The sequence below is a fragment of the Oryx dammah genome, unplaced genomic scaffold (assembly GCF_014754425.2).
Source record: "Oryx dammah isolate SB20612 unplaced genomic scaffold, SCBI_Odam_1.1 HiC_scaffold_4, whole genome shotgun sequence".
Lineage (NCBI taxonomy): Eukaryota > Metazoa > Chordata > Mammalia > Artiodactyla > Bovidae > Oryx > Oryx dammah.
Window position 1 is genome coordinate 73,763,024 of NW_024070188.1, and position 16,979 is coordinate 73,780,002.

At 38.4% G+C, this 16,979-nt stretch overlaps 1 protein-coding gene across 1 annotated transcript; it reads right to left on the bottom strand.

Annotated features, from left to right (window-relative positions):
- Positions 1–1,911: 1,911 nt before the first annotated feature.
- NUP43 (nucleoporin 43) lies at positions 1,912–16,943 on the bottom strand. Its single transcript, XM_040238668.1, has 9 exons — positions 16,284–16,943; positions 15,415–15,816; positions 14,985–15,107; positions 14,103–14,180; positions 12,914–13,094; positions 10,810–10,945; positions 9,693–9,844; positions 7,723–7,845; positions 1,912–4,681 (listed from the first exon to the last, which is right to left on the bottom strand). The coding sequence occupies exons 2-9, from the start codon at positions 15,532–15,534 to the stop codon at positions 4,452–4,454; spliced, it is 1,143 nt and encodes a 380-aa protein (XP_040094602.1). The 5' UTR covers positions 15,535–15,816; positions 16,284–16,943; the 3' UTR covers positions 1,912–4,451.
- Between the last annotated feature and the right edge of the window lie 36 nt (positions 16,944–16,979).

Below are 16,979 nucleotides of genomic sequence, written 5' to 3' on the forward strand. Positions count from 1 at the left end.
TGTGTTTTGATTTGTTGCAGCTAGTATTTTACTGTCTGGTATTAATTAGTTTAGCTTATTTCCATGGCCTGAACAAAAATTGTTTTGAAAACTGATGCATATCTGATGGCTATGTTGGGGTGTCAACCGTTCTTCCCCCAAAGTCCAGTCATGACAGTTTGTTTATAGTTAAATTTTTTTACCTGATCAGCTAGATTTTAGTCTCTTCTCCCTAATTCTGTCTTCTCACCCCCACCTCCTTTGTGGCTTTCTCTTCTAATATAGTGAAGTGTTGAAAATGTTTTGGTGCTAAGATGACTGCAGTCGAGTATGTGTGTGCATGCTCAGTTACTCAGTTGTCTGACTCTTTTCGACCCTATGGACTGTAGCCCGCCAGGTTCCTCTGTCCATGGGATTTTTCCAGGCAAGAATACTGAAGTGAGTTGCCATTTCCTCCTCCAGGGGATCTTCCCAACCCAGGGATCGAACCTGAATCTCCTGTGTCTCCTGCATTGGCAGGTGGATTCTTTACCACTGAGACTGTAGTCTGTTAGTTATTTTATTCTGTATTGCCACTTAACATTAATTGTGGTTCAGAATGATACCAATGAAATAGTTTAACAGTTGCATAATTTGGCTCTACTCAGATTTCATTTCTGTAAGACAAGAGCACATCTACTGCTTCAGATCATCTAACTAGTCTGAGCTAGATATCTTGATATCCTAAGCTTAAATGAAGGCTTGATATAAACTTATACACTAGTGAGCTTAGTATGCTTCTTAGACAAGATTCTAGAATGGATTATTAAATGGATGATGTTTCCACAGTACCATGAAATAGAAGTGTTATTCTCAAGGGACAAGGAATTTTTCAATTATGCCAAAATTTGGATAGCATGATGGCTATAGCACAGGTGTTTTTCTCACAGTAGCCTTGCGAACAAGATAAATGAATGGGGCTGAATGTCAAAAATCAGGCTGGTTTACAAATATTTCAACAACTATAGCCGAATAGTAATGACTCACGTGTCACTGATACTTGGGAAGACTCTAGGAGTGTGCCTAAGCATTATAGTCCATTTAACGCAAGGGGATGAAGGTGCAGCAAGCATGCTGGGCAATTCTAAAATGATCAGCTTCTGCAGAAAGGACTGAAAGGTGATCATTAGCTCTTTCCTAAAGTGAAATAATATTTGTCTTAACCAGGAAGGATGTACCTATTGCAAGAATCAAAACCATTGGCGTTAACTTTAGATAGTGAAGTATGGTTTAGGGAGTATCAGGTGTGAAAAATTAAAGGTGTAAGTTAAATTAGCAGTCTAATCGAACAAGTATCAAAATAGTTAGAAAAGGCTGAGACAGCCACTACAAAGGAATATTGTATCCAGAACCAAGATAGATTTCTGTCATACTCTTAGCAAGGCAGAGAACACTGGGGAAGTATTCATTTTGGAAGTCACACTTTAATGGTGGTCTTTGGCAAACGGGAAAACATAATTGTGAATTTAATTTAGTTCAGGCTGATTCAGGGCTTACTATTATCAGATATTGTGTTAAACAACTCAGAGATGGGCTCTGTTCTTGGGCTTATGGTCCAGTAGAGGGAGACAGGCTGCTCAGCAGATGGCAGTAAGCACTGTACAAGCTCTGCACAATGGGCTTTTGATGCAGAGTACAATTTAGTCCAGATTGTTAAGAGGCCAGCGAAGGGTTTCTTGAGAAAATGACACCTAAAAGGAGTTCAGAAAGGTAAGCCGGATTTAGCCAAAAAGGGCAAAAAAGGTGGGACAGGGAACCCTGCCCACAAGAAACCACTGATTTAAAAGTTTGCCCCAAAGCAGCTACAATATGTAGTTTTGAGTATCTAAATATATGATGAAAGAAATTAAATTTGCTTGCTGTGGCTCCCGAGTAAAGACAAATGGAAGCAAATTTCAGTTCAGTATGTGAAAATTCATTTATTTAGTGGAAACTTACAGTAAAACACCCCAACACAATGGAAATTCCATAAAATGACTGGTGGTTGGTTTTATCTCCTAGTGAACCTATAGTAGGTTCACACGATCATTTCATTAACCCACAGTGATTCTACCTTTTTTACAGGATTGTTTAGGACCCCACTCACACATTAAAATCTTGCCATATACTATATCACTTACAGCTGTCCAAACGAGGAGGCTACACTGGGAAATGGGAGACTTTATCATCGTGTATTTTCAAGTAGAGGCTGGATGAAAATTTTTTGTTGGGAATCTGTGGATGTGATGATTAAATTTAGGTTGGAGATGCCCTCAAAGATATCATTCACCTTGGAGATCCTAGAGCCCTCAAAAGAAACTATTTGATAGTTTTCATTAATGAAAGCAGTGAGAATGAACAAATTCATAAATTCAGTTCAGTTCAGTTCAGTTGCTCAGTCGTGTCCGACTCTTTGTGACCCCATAAATTAGGGTTTTATTTATACTACATAAAGCTTATGTTTCTTATTACATCTGGCAGAACTCATCAACTGATAGAAAATGTAACACTATTCAAATGTACTTTCTTTTACTTATGGTTACAAATACCCTTAAATCAAATCAAAGCTTCAAACTTCAAACTTGTTTCCAGTCCAAGCTAGTATGCTAAGCCTAAATGTCTGGTTCCCTCCCTCTACCAATTATTTACTATAACAATCAAGAGAAATTATTTACATTACTGCTGGAAATTGAGAAGGGTGCTAACAGCATTTATGAAACCTTCAGCTTTTCAGCAGCAGGCAATATGATTAAAGCAGAGGCACAAAGCATTTGCCATTCATTGTACATGGAAAATGTGCCACTTAGGACATTCCAGGGTCTCCCAAGAATGAGGATCAACTCTGAGCCCATTCAAAGCAAGGATGCTGACCTGCCGAGTGGAATGGGAGGATGCCTCTACTAAGTGAAGAGAGGGACACTGGAGCTGAAACAAGGTATTCATATAAAGGGAAATATAAAGTCAAAAGGACAATTCTTAGGTATATTTTTATTACTGAATCCATGTGTTTACTGTGAGAGAATGTGCATTCACAAATATGTATATTTCACTTTTTATGAAAAATTATTTAATGGATACAAAGTGGTATGAAAAGAACTATGTCTGTTTGAGATTATTGGTACTTTTTCTTTTGACTGTTTTATCTGTAATGAATGGCTTTTGTAATAACAAAGTTTTAAAAATTAGCCCCAGCAATAAAACTAGAAACTGGTTAAAAATTCCTATCAGCAACATTTTTTTCCTTCTTTGAGTCTCTGGAATTCAGAGTTACTAAATATCTTTAGTCAATTATTTTTTGAGCCAAATATATATATACAGAACAACAAATGCATATATATATTCTATTTTAAAATGTAAACAAAACAAACTCCAAACCCCCAAATCCTGAGAATAAGTCAACATAAAAAAATTGAAAATATTTATTGGGCTAGAAAGATTAACATTCATAGTTATCTGTTGTTGGAATTGTAAAGTAAATAAACAGAAACCTCCTGTGTAACAGGAGTGATCTTTCATTAAGGTCTTTACAATTCAATGATGCATTTACTCTTAACAAACTTTGGAAAGACAGTATCATAAAACTGTCTCAAAATACTGTGTGTTAGGTCATCATTAACATTAAAGATAAGGATGGCAAAACTCTTTACTCCTATCACATCATCATACTAGTCTCATACATGTTACCTCTCAAATTTTAGTTTGGAAGCTGGCTCACTTACCAATGTCAAATCCTATTTTATTGCACAATGTCCAATTCAGCAATTTTCAATTATGGCGTAAAAAACTAAATAAAAGCAAAAATCCTTACGAAAAATGTATTTTGTCTTTTTTCAAGAGAAACAAAGCTGGGTCTAAGGAGGTGACAGAGTTCTATTCAAACCCATTCTAATAAAGGAACCCATCAAAACATTTTCACCTTAAAAAAATTTGAACACTACCAAAAACTGTCATTTTTGCTCTACTCAATTCTTACTGAAGAAAGTTTACTGAAATTATTAAGGAAATAAAATGTTGAAGGACTGAAGAAATACTTGCAGTAAACAGAATAAATACTAGTACTGAAAAATGTCACCAGGGAGGGACATACCATACCCCACATACTCCTGAAAAGGAAAGGAACCTGTTGGTGGTTTGACATTATTAAGCACTACAACATCAAAAATGGAGAGTTGGTTCCATGAGCTGTCTAGAATGGTGCTGAAGGCAGTGCATTCATCAGAACAAGGATCCCTCTGATGTTCCGCCACACATTTCAATTCTTTTGCCATGGGTCATCAATCAGACTCCAGCAACTGTTAGAGAAATATTCAACTAACAAACTGGGCATCAACATTAACACTAGTTTATGGATGTTCCCCTTGCAAATTTCACATTTTCCAATAACAAAAATTTGCAAAGAAACTGGCATTTGAAAGGTTGTAACTGTATGATTTACCTGAAATCTTTTAGTATCTTCATGAAAAAAGCTGTCTAGTAACATAAATTGCTTCTGCATCCGTTCCACAAACAAGACAAGGACCTAAAACATCCAGACTGTTCACAGACAAAGTCCTATTAGGAAGCAAGCTTGTGATTTCAATACGATCTTTGGCAGGATCAGTGCTGAGCCAGGAGCTTATAAGAGATTGGTGAACATTAGCTTGGTTACTAATGGTATGAGACAAAAAAGTACTATTTCTTCCTCCTGGGAAAAAAAAAGAAAACGGGAAAACATTGTTCAGGACCAATTTTATACTAGTAAATCTCTGAAATTCTAATATCTAAAAAATGTAATGATATAAACTTGTTTTAACTCTCAAGAATAACAGGCTGATGATTCCATTATAACACATCACCGTTTTTGACCAAAAGCTTCTAAGTCAGTGATATTAAACACTCAAATTTTCATGGGATAACATGGCTTTCAAAGTTGAACTCTTCAGCAAAGCACAAGATTAATTTTGACCTTGTCTTCCTATTTATACTTTAATGGAAAGTCTCAGAAATGTAGCAAAATGGCTAGAGGACAAGTAGAATAGATGTAGATAATATGTAGAAACCTAAACAGTTAGATAATCAAAAAATGAAGTGATCATGAGAAAATTTCTGGACGTATTTCTAAAAATATAATCAACTTGCTGTAGATCTCCTCTTATTCTTGTGTTTATTTTAGGTAAATGTTCTTAAAAGTAGAATTTTAGAACACTACCAAATTATAAACTTTCATCTCTGACAGTGCTCTGCATTTAACATAGAATTAATTATTTCAGTTTTAGCCTTCCTTTGTAATTTTCTTTCTACTTTTTGCCAGATCAAATAAAGACAGATTTCGTTTACTCTCAATAAATGGCTGACACCTACTATATGCCAGGCTCTGTGCTAAGTGCTGGGAATACAAGGCAAAGTCTCTCATACCTTGAAGTTTAAGAATTAGTGGGTTTAAATCTTGCTGATTCTTAAAGCCCAGCTCAAGTTCCTTTTCTGAGAAGTCTGTCAAGATGACTCTAGTTCATGCTTCTCTTTTCCTTCCTGGAACCCGCAGCACTTGTATGCACCCCTAATAATTTACTATTTGCAACATTTCTTATATCATGATTTAACTTTCTTTGGCCCCTTCTCCTAAATTAAAACTAAATTAAGTATTCCTTAAGAGCAGGTTGTATAGATTATTTTACTTTTTCACAGTGTCTAATACTGTTCTTTGCAATACCAGACACAGGATACAGTAAATGACTATTTCCAATCTAACCAGCATTCTTCAAACTATAAAATCTCAAATGCAAGATAGTGGGGCTAGAAGAAGAAATAAAAAACCAAGTGCTTAGCTACTCTTGGGTATTTATTAGAAACTAATAGAACTATTAGTTTCACCATACATGAAGTTATTAGCACAGGCATACTCCATGCTCTGCACATTCCATACTTTTCCAGCATTTTTCTGGAGAAGTTTTGGACTTTTCCTTCTTAGTTTCTGTTTACCTTTTACTGCTCCGGTATTACTCTTGAATACTGTGAAAATGAACATTAGAACCACTGGGTAAAGTCTGTCTCCTGGTCCCCCTGCTTCCACTTTTCCAACCCTCTCCCCATAGTTGCCAAAGCGATTGTTTGGAAACATATAAGATCACCCCACTTCCCTGCTCAAAATTCTCCAGTGGCATTTGGTGACGTCAGAACGAAATCTCAACTGCTCCCAGTCTGCAGAGTCCTGCTCCTCAGCTCCTTCTCACCCTCTACTCCCCTTCCTGCCTGCTGGACTGCAGCCACACTGGCTCTTTTCTGTTTGCAGTCTCAGGCCTTTGGAATTTGGTGTTTCCTCTACCTGGAATGCTTGCCTGTGACTAGTAGTTTCATCTCTTCAGGTCTCTGCTGAGATGATCTCTCCTCTGCCAAGTGGCCCCTCCCCAGTTAATTTTTTTTTTATCATCCTACTCTCTTCACTCTTCTGCATGGTCATCAGGGTATTTGATCCAGTTCTTTTCCATTTTGCTGTCTCCTTTGCTATGCTCTACTATGTACTGTAGGAATGAATTCCTTTTCCCAGGCTCCCTTGCTATCTGCCTTCCAGGCGAACCCTGAGCATGCAAGATAACTATTGTGGGCGATGAAGGCAGAGAAGCTGTGGGGAGTAGGGTGGGGATGGGAAAAAGCTCCAGGTTTCTGACAACACCACAGTGATTCCAGCCCCAGCTGAGGTGGCATCTTTTCTGCTGATCCAGAACCAACTCTGACAGCACTTCTAACAGGACAGTGGAGGTTAGTAACAACTGTTCATTTCTGGGCATTCCTCCTTTTTGCTATTTGCTCTTCCAGCATCCCTCCCATTCCCTTTTGTTCTTCTAGCCCAACACACATGAAAACAATTCCTTCTAAACCCAGGGTAGTTTCTGCTTTTCTGTTTGGACTTTTACTGAAACATCATCTACTGACTTACTGTCTACTGGAATATTTGCTCTACGTGCCTCGAGGCTCTTCTGCTCGCCGTCATGGGCTCTAACACCTAGAAGAGTACCTAGCACATGGCACTTCATAAACATTTGCTGAGTGAATGAACAAAGTTTGCAGTCACAGACAAGCTCAAAACTAGAAAGCTTAGAAAATACCAAAAATGAAAATTCTTTTTGATTTTAAGTATATAGTTTCTGCATGACCTTTACTTGTGTTATGTCGCTTCAGTCGTGTCCAGCTCTTTGCAACCCTCCGGACAGTAGCCCACCAGGCCCCTCTGTATGGGATTCTCTAGGCAAGAATACTGGAGTGGGTTGCCATGCCCTCCTCCAGGGGATCTTCCCAACCCAGGGACTGAACCCGCACCTCTTAGGTCTCCTGCATTGACAGGCAGGTTCTTTACAACCAGCGCCACCTGGGAAGTCCAACCTTTACTTACCTCTGTCTTTAATCAGGAGACAGAGCCTTTTATTCTGAGAAACCAGTACCTTAATACATAAAAAGAGTCATACACCTTTGACAAGGTAATATAGGAGAGTGATCAGTGCCTATTCTGTGGCATGAGGGCCCACAGCAATGTACTTACAAAGTTAGCCAGCTAATAGCATTTCTAGTCGTCAGCAGTATAGTGGTCAGTAGCTGATAGAGTTCATGCCCTGTGATACTAAAATCTACCCTGAGGCCAGAGAATGGAAACCTTCTATCACTCCTTAATGTTAAAAATACGAGTATTTCTCATTTGGTATATTAAAATATAATCTCAAGCTGCCCACAAGAATCTTCATTAAAACATTTTACCTTGGTGAAAGAGTGACGACTTCTCAGGTCCGTCTGTGGAGGCATCCCAGTGCCAGAGAGATCCATCTTCAGAACAAGTGAACAGATGATCTGGGTTGGATGGGTGAAAGTGAACTTCCCACACTATGAGATAAGAACCAAGGTAGTTAAACCAACATCAAAACGCTACCTCTAGGCATATCGTCCATTAACCTCCGTCACACAGCTTCAAACTCCAAGCCTGTGATAAAAATCAAAGGCTTCAGTGTCAAAGAGAAGGCATAATATAATGCTTCAAATGGCTGAAACATGTAGATAGGATAAAGACGTCAAGTAAATCTACTCGTGTATCGGGCCAGCAAATGAATGAAAATAAATGCTAGTCATCTGACCTACTGCTTTTTTATATGGAAAAGTATTGGGTTGGCCAAAAAGTGTGTTCAGGTTTTTCCATATCAATTTATGCCAAAACTTGAACAAAGTTTTGGCTAACCCAATATGACAATGGGATAATTCTGAAAAATTTTTTTGAAACTTGTTAAGTTCTTTTATTTTCAATTCCTATGTCATTAATATTTGAAGGTTTTATTATTGAAAACGGAGAGAGGGAAGACCATAAAAGCAGTATACAAATGAAGTTCTAAGAGGCAGAGTCCAATTTTGGCTCATGCCAAGACTCTGCTCTGTATCACAGAAATAGCAACTAGCTCTCAGCAAGCCAAAACCTGGAAAGGCTTCAAGAATCTGGATCCAGTTTCAGATGAAGGACTTTTAAGAAGCCAACTTGGGACTGGGGGCTCCTCAAGCTCTAAACATTAAGGGAACTTTGTGTGCCAACAGACACCTGGGAACCAAGGACTGGCCAGGATTCCTCAGGAAGGTATCTGCAGCATGAAGGTAAAAAACGTAGTCTGTAAGAAAGGGTTCTATGATTCTGGGTTAGGTAGGCTCAGAAAGGCAGCACAGAAAGCACCCAGAATGTAGTATAGAAAGTGCAAGGCACATGTTTGCAAGCTGGCATTTTCATTCTGACAGTTACCACAATTAAACATGCTGTAGAACAAAAAGGTGACCTTCCTCCGGAAAAGAATGTGTTCTGGGTGAGTCCCTGTGTAAAGTACATTCTGCTGTTTCACTAAAACAAAGTAAAACAGAAGAGCCTAACAGAGCCATTGCAGACTGCCCAAATCGAGATACTTATGTATTTATATACTTTCCAGTTAGAAAACAAACCTCTAGCCAAGAGTCAAGATGAATCGAAATACACTACAAGCCACTAGTGTGTTCTACTTAACGATAAAGGCTGGCATTTAAAAATAGGCTGGTGAGAAGAGCTTTGAAAGTTTATAATTCTAACTACCACTGGGTTCTACACTTTTATTCAAGCACTAATACCAACTTTTCCTAAGACAGAATTTAAAACTATAACCCACCCTGACCTGTGGTGATAAAACGAAACACTTCTGTTCAGCCAAAACATCTCCACTAAAATCAAAGGACAAACAAAAAAAAGGAAGAGCCTAGATCTCTTGTTCTTGCTAAAAGAAAGAAAAAAAGGTATAATAATAAACTGAAGAATGGCAAATATTAAGCATAACAACCTGCATTTTGGATGGAAAAAGTGCATTCTGACATACTGGGTATGATAATATAAAGTGGTTATTATTTTTATGTAGAACAATTTGTCAACATGAATCACAGCTTTAAAATTATGCCAACTTTTTGACTCATCAATTCTATTTCTAAAAATTATCCTAAAAAATAAGCACATAAAGATAAATATATATGGATAATCACTACAGTTTTATGTATAATAAATATGTTAAAGAACGTAAATGTCAAATAAGAAAGGAATTAATATTATAAATTTATACAATTCAGTCAAAAGTTCTGCTGTAGAATGATCCATATGTATCATTTATGGAAATCTGCTAACACTATGTCGTATAGCTCAGCCACCAAAAACTTAAATGTATCTTCACAACACTTACTTTCAGCTTCATGAGCCTTTAGTAGAGACACAGGCATTGTACCTTGTCTAACATCCCAAATACTCAACATTCCATCCTGGCCGCCAGTAGCTACAACGTGCTGCTGGTTGGGATGTCGATCAACACAGTGGAGTGGCACTCGGTCACCAGTCCTTTAACGGGAAATACAGTGACTTCAAACAGTGGTAAAGTATAATTTATCATTGAATAACCCATGAAACAAGTTTCATCCCAGTAACTAAATGATAATTTTGTGGCTAGGGCTACTGGCTAAACTTAAATCATGTCAAAAACCTCATTACATTAAATATACCTCTAAATACTAGAATTCTGAGGAGGAATTAAAGGCTGGAGTTATTCATTCTCTCTTCAATTTGGACACATATGGAACAAGAAAATTTGATGGTAAGATATGCAAAACATTTCCATTTCTTAGCTTTTAAAAAACATTATATATCAACATAAACAGCATACTCCTTACTTCTACTCTGTCTTATTTAATGCTTAGTTTACATATATATTTTTCAGTTTGACACATACTATTATCTAGAGAAGGCTGCACACATAGAAAGGGGATTTCTGCTTAGAAAAAGTACCCTGGACCGTATTTTTCTCCCAATCACATTATTTCACTATTAATTGGATCACCTGATGAGCAAAAATAAGTTCCCCATTAAATAATATACATTTCAAAAAGAAAATATAAACTTCTGAATTAATACTACAAATATTTATTAAATGCAGCAAGGTATTATCAAGCCCATCAAATTATACAATTGATCTTGAACAACACAGGTCCACTTACATATGAGTATTTTTCAATAGTAAATATACATTGCTACAGGATCCAAGGTTGGTTGAATCTGGGAAGGTGGAACCTTTGGTACAGAGGATTCCTGGTAGAGTGCCAACTATAAAGTATACATGGATTTTCGAGTGTATAGAGGGTCAGTGACTCTAATGCTTATATTGTTCAAGGGTCAACTGTATTTGCTTTATCAAAGTTAATCAGAAATTACTCTTAACATGCAATTGAAATACAATATGGCTTATAAAGTTAGTTGCTACAAATAAACAAATTTGCTTTATACTACTGAAATTACAGACCAAAACTTACAGTGATAATATCTGAGTGGGCTCATTTCCTTGTTGTCTAAAATCCCATATTTTTAACTGTCCAATTGAATTTACTGTAAGAATCTCAGGAGTTCGAAGGAAGGTTACAGCATGGAGTGTACTGCTATCTGCATTGTCTGTAAATTAAGAAAACCGCAGTGTATGTTAACAGGGCACCACTTTTCCATGAATACCTTAAACAGCGTTCCCTCTGTTGACTGAAAAATTACAAGTGAAATTTTAAATAAGTCACAATTTTATTTCTATGGAAAAATATAGGAACATATGTTAAAATGGACTCTCCTTTGATAGAAAAATTATATTACTCACAGGACATCTGAACTGTTTTCCAACTAGAGGACTAAGGTTTCATATTATTTCTCTATTTCCACTTAAGAGTACTACCCTCCATTTCTGAGTCAGCTGTTCAAGTTTCTTTATAATCCAATTTTATCTCCCACCACTGCTTCACCCTAGACAACCTAGACATCATGTTAAAAAGCAGAGACATTATTTGCCAGTCAAAGATACGGTTTTTCCACTAGTCATGTATGGATGTCAAAGTTGGACTTTCTTAAAGAAAGTTTAGTGCCGAAGAATTGATGCTTTTGAATTGTGGTGTTGGAGAATACTCTTGAGAGTCCCTTGGACTGCAAGGAGATCAAACCAGTCCATCCTAAAGCAGATCAGTCCTGAATAGTCATTAGAAGGACTGATGCTCAAGCTGAAACTCCAATCCTTTGGCCACCTGATGTGAAGAACTGACTCACTGGAAAAGACTGATGCTGGGAAAGATTGAAGGAAGAAGAAGGGGACGACAGAGGATGAGATGGTTGGATGGCATCACTGACTCAATGGATATAAGCTTGAGCAAGCTCCAGGAGTTGGTGATGGACAGGGCTGCAGTCCATGGGGTCGCAAAGAACAACTGAACTCAACTGCTTCATCCAGAACTCCCATTCTGTTGGGCCAAACACCACAGCTTCCTACAGAGCTCATTCTGACCCTGTATTATTCTGCTGACTCATCTCAAATTGATTTATCTTTATCCTTATCAGCTCTCTTTTCTGCCATGACCCAAGGTTGGTTGAATCTGGGAAGGTGGAACCTTTGGTACAGAGGATTCCTGGTAGAGTGCCAACTATAAAGTATACATGGATTTTCGAGTGTATAGAGGGTCAGTGACTCTAATGCTTATATTGTTCAAGGGTCAACTGTATTTGCTTTATCAAAGTTAATCAGAAATTACTCTTAACATGCAATGTTTGCCTTAATGGTCCTTCTGCTTTTTCTAGTGTGTCTAAGCTTATACATCTTTATTTAGTATATACTTAAAGACTTTTGTTTTGTGACCCTCCTCCGAACTGTCACCAGGCCAGCAGTCTTTCAAAGCTAAACAAATGGTATTCCTCAGAACTAAAAATAATAATAATACAAAAAACTGATTCATGGGCTCAATCCATAGAAGTTCTAATTCAAGAGGTCTAGGATGATGGGCTGTTAAAAATCTCCTCAGGCAAGTCTGTGCAAAATATGGTTGAGAACTACTACACTAGTCAGACATGATTTAGCAACTAAACACTACCACTGTACTAAATAATCCTTCTAAAACACGATGTGGGTACATTACCCCTTTGCTCAAAAACTTTCAATGGCTCCTTAGCTGTCTACCTAAAAAAGGGTATTATTCTTCACAACCTGACTGCAATCTACCTTTCTTGTTTCATCTCTCAATTCTCCTATACACATATCTAAAGTCAGGTCAAACTACACTTTCTGTCATTCTCTGACTGGCCTTATCCCGCCTCTATGCTATTCCCTTTATCTGGCGTGCCACTTCTCAGTATTATTTATGGTCTAGAATCTAGATTAAATGAATTGCCCTGCCCCTGAACTCTTTATCCGATAATTCCTTCCAACCATCCTCCCCACAAATTTCTCTTTCTTCCAGTCAGTCCTTCATACAGGCCTTATCAACAGACTATCTTGATAAAGGGATCCTGCTTTGTATATTTCTAAATGCCTCAAACATTAAACACCTGGCATTGCACATAGGAGGTGCTCAATTACTATCAGACAGACCAAAGAAAGATGATTTTCCTTACCTATAGTTCTTACAGCCTCCTTGTGATCAGCTCTGAAGAGATTTATCCGACCATCTTCTCCAACTGTGACAATTTCTGGGCTGTTGCACACAACACCTGTGCAGGGCGCACTGCTACAGGAAGGACTGCCTGGACCTGCGTGGTAGTGAGCTGCTGCCCACTGCTGGCTGGCTGACAGAGTCTAGGTGTCAGAAATGAGGCTATGATTAATTAAAGCAAAGCTCCAAAAAAACTAGCACTTTCCCCAACTACACGATTATTTTAAACCTGTGTTTCATACCTTTCTAGAAAAATAGTACTCTTTTCACTTTGTATTTCAAAGTATTAAGGTCTAGGAAATACTTCCATTAAAGCTCTGTATTCACCAGATTAGATTCCAAAGAAACACTGTTTAATAATATTCCAAACTTATCTCAAACTAAAGAAACAGTTTTTAAGTATCAGTTTTTAAGTTTTTAAGTAATTATGTGTTCAAAGACAACTCTAAATTCTTAAGGGAACTGATCTACATTGAAGAGATAAATCTCTGCAGGGCTTTCCAGAGGATTCTATTAAGAATAACGTTTAACTAGATCTGGCTCTTATACTTACTAGGCATGCCTATTAGTAAGATGACCTTTATTAATATCCAAATCTAAATAAGCATTCTCTTCCAGCAACTTAAAACTGTTAACTTCAAGTGGGCCTATTTTAAAGGACTGCCCTTAAACTATGCTCTGAAGGTCACCACTCTTAGCCTTTGACATATAAGAAAAGCATAGAAAAAGTGTCAAGCCTTCATATATTGTGTCTTTCCTTCTAACTAAAACCTTGGTTCTGTTCACAGAAGCAGAGTAGCTGTTCCTGCTCCCTCTCATGATGTCTGAGCTAGAAAGTGCTCTTTCTTTCTTCAGAAAACCAGAGGAGGATCTTAAAAGAAAGTTACAGGAAAATTACTTGCCAGAATACCATATTGTTACATGGAACCTAAGAAAATTGAAGAGTTACCTAATTTCAATGAAAGTTCACACAGAAATGGTTCTAGAATTAGTCAACTAAAAGATGGGTAATACAATGACATTTCCCCCTCCTTTTTATAGTTTTTGAGATAATAAAACTTTCTTATTTGTCATTATTAAGTACAGCCTTCCTTAAACCTTCCTAAAAATAATTCAAATGCAAACTGAGTTTTCAAACAAAAATTCTTTACCTGGTTATTTGGATGGTGGAGGAAAATTGTCACACATCCTGTCGATGAGGCAGCTACAATTCTTTCCTGGTCCAAAAACTAAACAGAAAATTCCTGCATGTTATAAATTCATAAATATCAGCAGGGAGGAAGCCCATTTATCTAACTCAATTAGCAGTGTAACAATTTTAAAATGAAAAGAACCTACAAATGCTAGGCAAATAAAATGCCAAAGTCAGAACTGCTATACAAATAAAAGTATTTTCATGAAGAATAAACAACAATAATGTCCCCCCTCAAACCTGTTCATCTACAATTGATTTAATTTTGTACAACTACCATAAAGGTTTAGGAGAGTATAATTCCCAGGGTCAGGCAGCTTTCCAAGAAGAAAATGCAGGGACTCTGAAGTCTTACAGCTCAGAATTTGAAAACTTAATTCCATTCCCACCACTTATTACCCGATTTGAAACCTGGGCCAAGTTAAGTTCTCCAAGCCTTGGTAAACTTATAAAATGAGAATTCAAAAAGCAAAAACATGTAAAGTGCCTTGCACAGTATTTGTCATATAATCCATGCTCAAAAGATCTTAGTTTTCTCATGAGAGATAACAATACTTGATTCACCAGCATTCCATGAGAATGAAATTAACTTATGTAAACACAGCTTGGCACATAGTAGATGGTCAATTAAACAAACAAGCTACCATTAACTTCACATCCCCTTCCCCAGTGCTGATTCTGCCATAACCAGCTATATGACATGGCAAATCATAAACTCAAGAGAACTCAAGTTCTTGTAAACCTAGGGTAAGACTAGACAAACTTTAAGGTCCTTTACATCTCTCAATGTATTACTCTCAATTTTTTAAAAGTTAGCTCTTAGATATTACAACAGACGTACTTGTAAATCCATTACATCACCATGATGTTTGATACTGCACAATAATTGATGGTCTCCTTCAAATCCTCCATCAGAATCCAAGTTTCCAAAATCTCCAATAGACCACAGTGAAACATAATTTTCCTGAAAAGCAGAAAATTTCATTTTGGGATGAAATATACATCAAACTCCCCGAAATTGAAATGTGCACTGCCTTCAATCAACCCTGCTTTAAAAGTATCCAGGGCAAACGGCATAATAATCATTAAAAACACAAGAAACGAGGCCACTGATGCCTCTCAGATATAAGGCGACCGAGCGTGAGACGTGCATTCGGGAGACAGACATCCGCGCGAGGAGCTACGAAACAGGAGTTCGCGCGCTGGCTGCCGGGGGCGCGGTTCCTGGAAGGAAGGAGATAGCAGGGACTCCCGGTCGGGCGCAGGGGTACCTCATTGTCCCAAGAGCCCGTGGCGAAAGTCTCCGCTGTCTGCAGGCTCCCTGGAGGTAATGGTCGCCAACGAGTCTTGCTGATTTTCTGTGACACAAACTTAGCATAAATTTCCTCCATGCTGAGAGGAACCCAGATAGGCACAGCACGAGGTACAGCGCGCGCCACTCAGTCCCGCCCCTTCTCGCTGAGCCCTGATTGGACCGGACTTTATGAGGGACGGTGGCTGCAGAGAGCCAATTCTCCTCCTTCCGCAGTGCAGGAACGAACAACCCGGCCCCAAACGCGAAGAAGATGCGACGGCCTTCCTAAAGCGGCTCTGAACCAGGGCAAGAGCATGCCCGTCCTTGTGCACCAGGGCAAGAGCATGCCCGTCCTTGTGCTGTAGGACCATCTTCTAATCTGAAAAATCTGTGTAGGAACCCTGAGACAATACATTGGCGCAAAAGAATTTGCAATGTAAAGACAAATTTAAGAGCAAAAACAAAATAAAGGCAATGCAAGAGAAACGAGCTAGTAGCCACACCTAAGCAGGCTTGCGTTTCACCGCGCATAGAAAAGATTAAAAATCCTTAAATTCTCGTGGAAGTACGTCCATTAACGTACCAATGTATTATTAAAAACCTCTCCCTCCCTGTCCCCCCAAGCAAGTACTTTTCTTCAATGATAACACACACTGTCAGAAACTGGAGTTGTAATTCTGAAGACCCCCAGTTCCAATTTTGAGTCCCAAACTGGCTAATTTATTCCCAATATTGAAGTAAAGAATGCTGCTTCGGTTGTTATCGCAGAATCCCACGAAATAGTTAATATATAAGTATATTTCGGATTGGAAATACACACACACACACACACACACACACACTTACATAGACACCACATTTGCCAAGGTCTGGTTAGAACTAAAATTTGAGCATTGTTGCTGACGCAGTAGCATCAGTGTCTTTACATAGCTTTGTTTCCTTCCTTAAAAGTTTATTGGGACTAAATGACTGGATCCTTCCAGTCTCCGTTCTGATTAGGAGTCAGCAAGTTGGATTCTCCTGGCAATGTTCCTTGTCAGTTTCTCACTCGGTGTCTTGCATAGCTGATAGCAGCAAAGCCGGGGTCCAGTCTAATGGTGGAATTTGTGAGGCTTAAATAGCTAAAAACGCACACTTGTGTTAGGAGAAAAACAGTCGCCACAGGCTACTGTAGTGTTTTTAAGCAAGTGCATTTTCCTAAGGAGCAAAGCATTCTCGGTGCTCCACCCTCCAACCCGTGTCTCAGTCTTCTTCCACTCTGAATTTGTGCTTTAGAGCTGAGAACAAATCAGGGTCCCAAAGTCTCTGCTAACTAAATGTACTTGTTAGCTAGAGCCTGGAGTACTCGGGTTAGAGAGGACGTTTGCCCTCCGTTTAAGATACTCAGTGTTCACCATAGGGAGCTGACTCTAACCGATCTAAATATATTAGTCATTCATTGGGTTGGGTGAAGGCAGGACGGAGGAAGCCCACCGTTTAACAATCTGCACAGCTATAGGAGCAGACCCGCCACTCGCAACAGCTGACCCAGCGACGACTGCA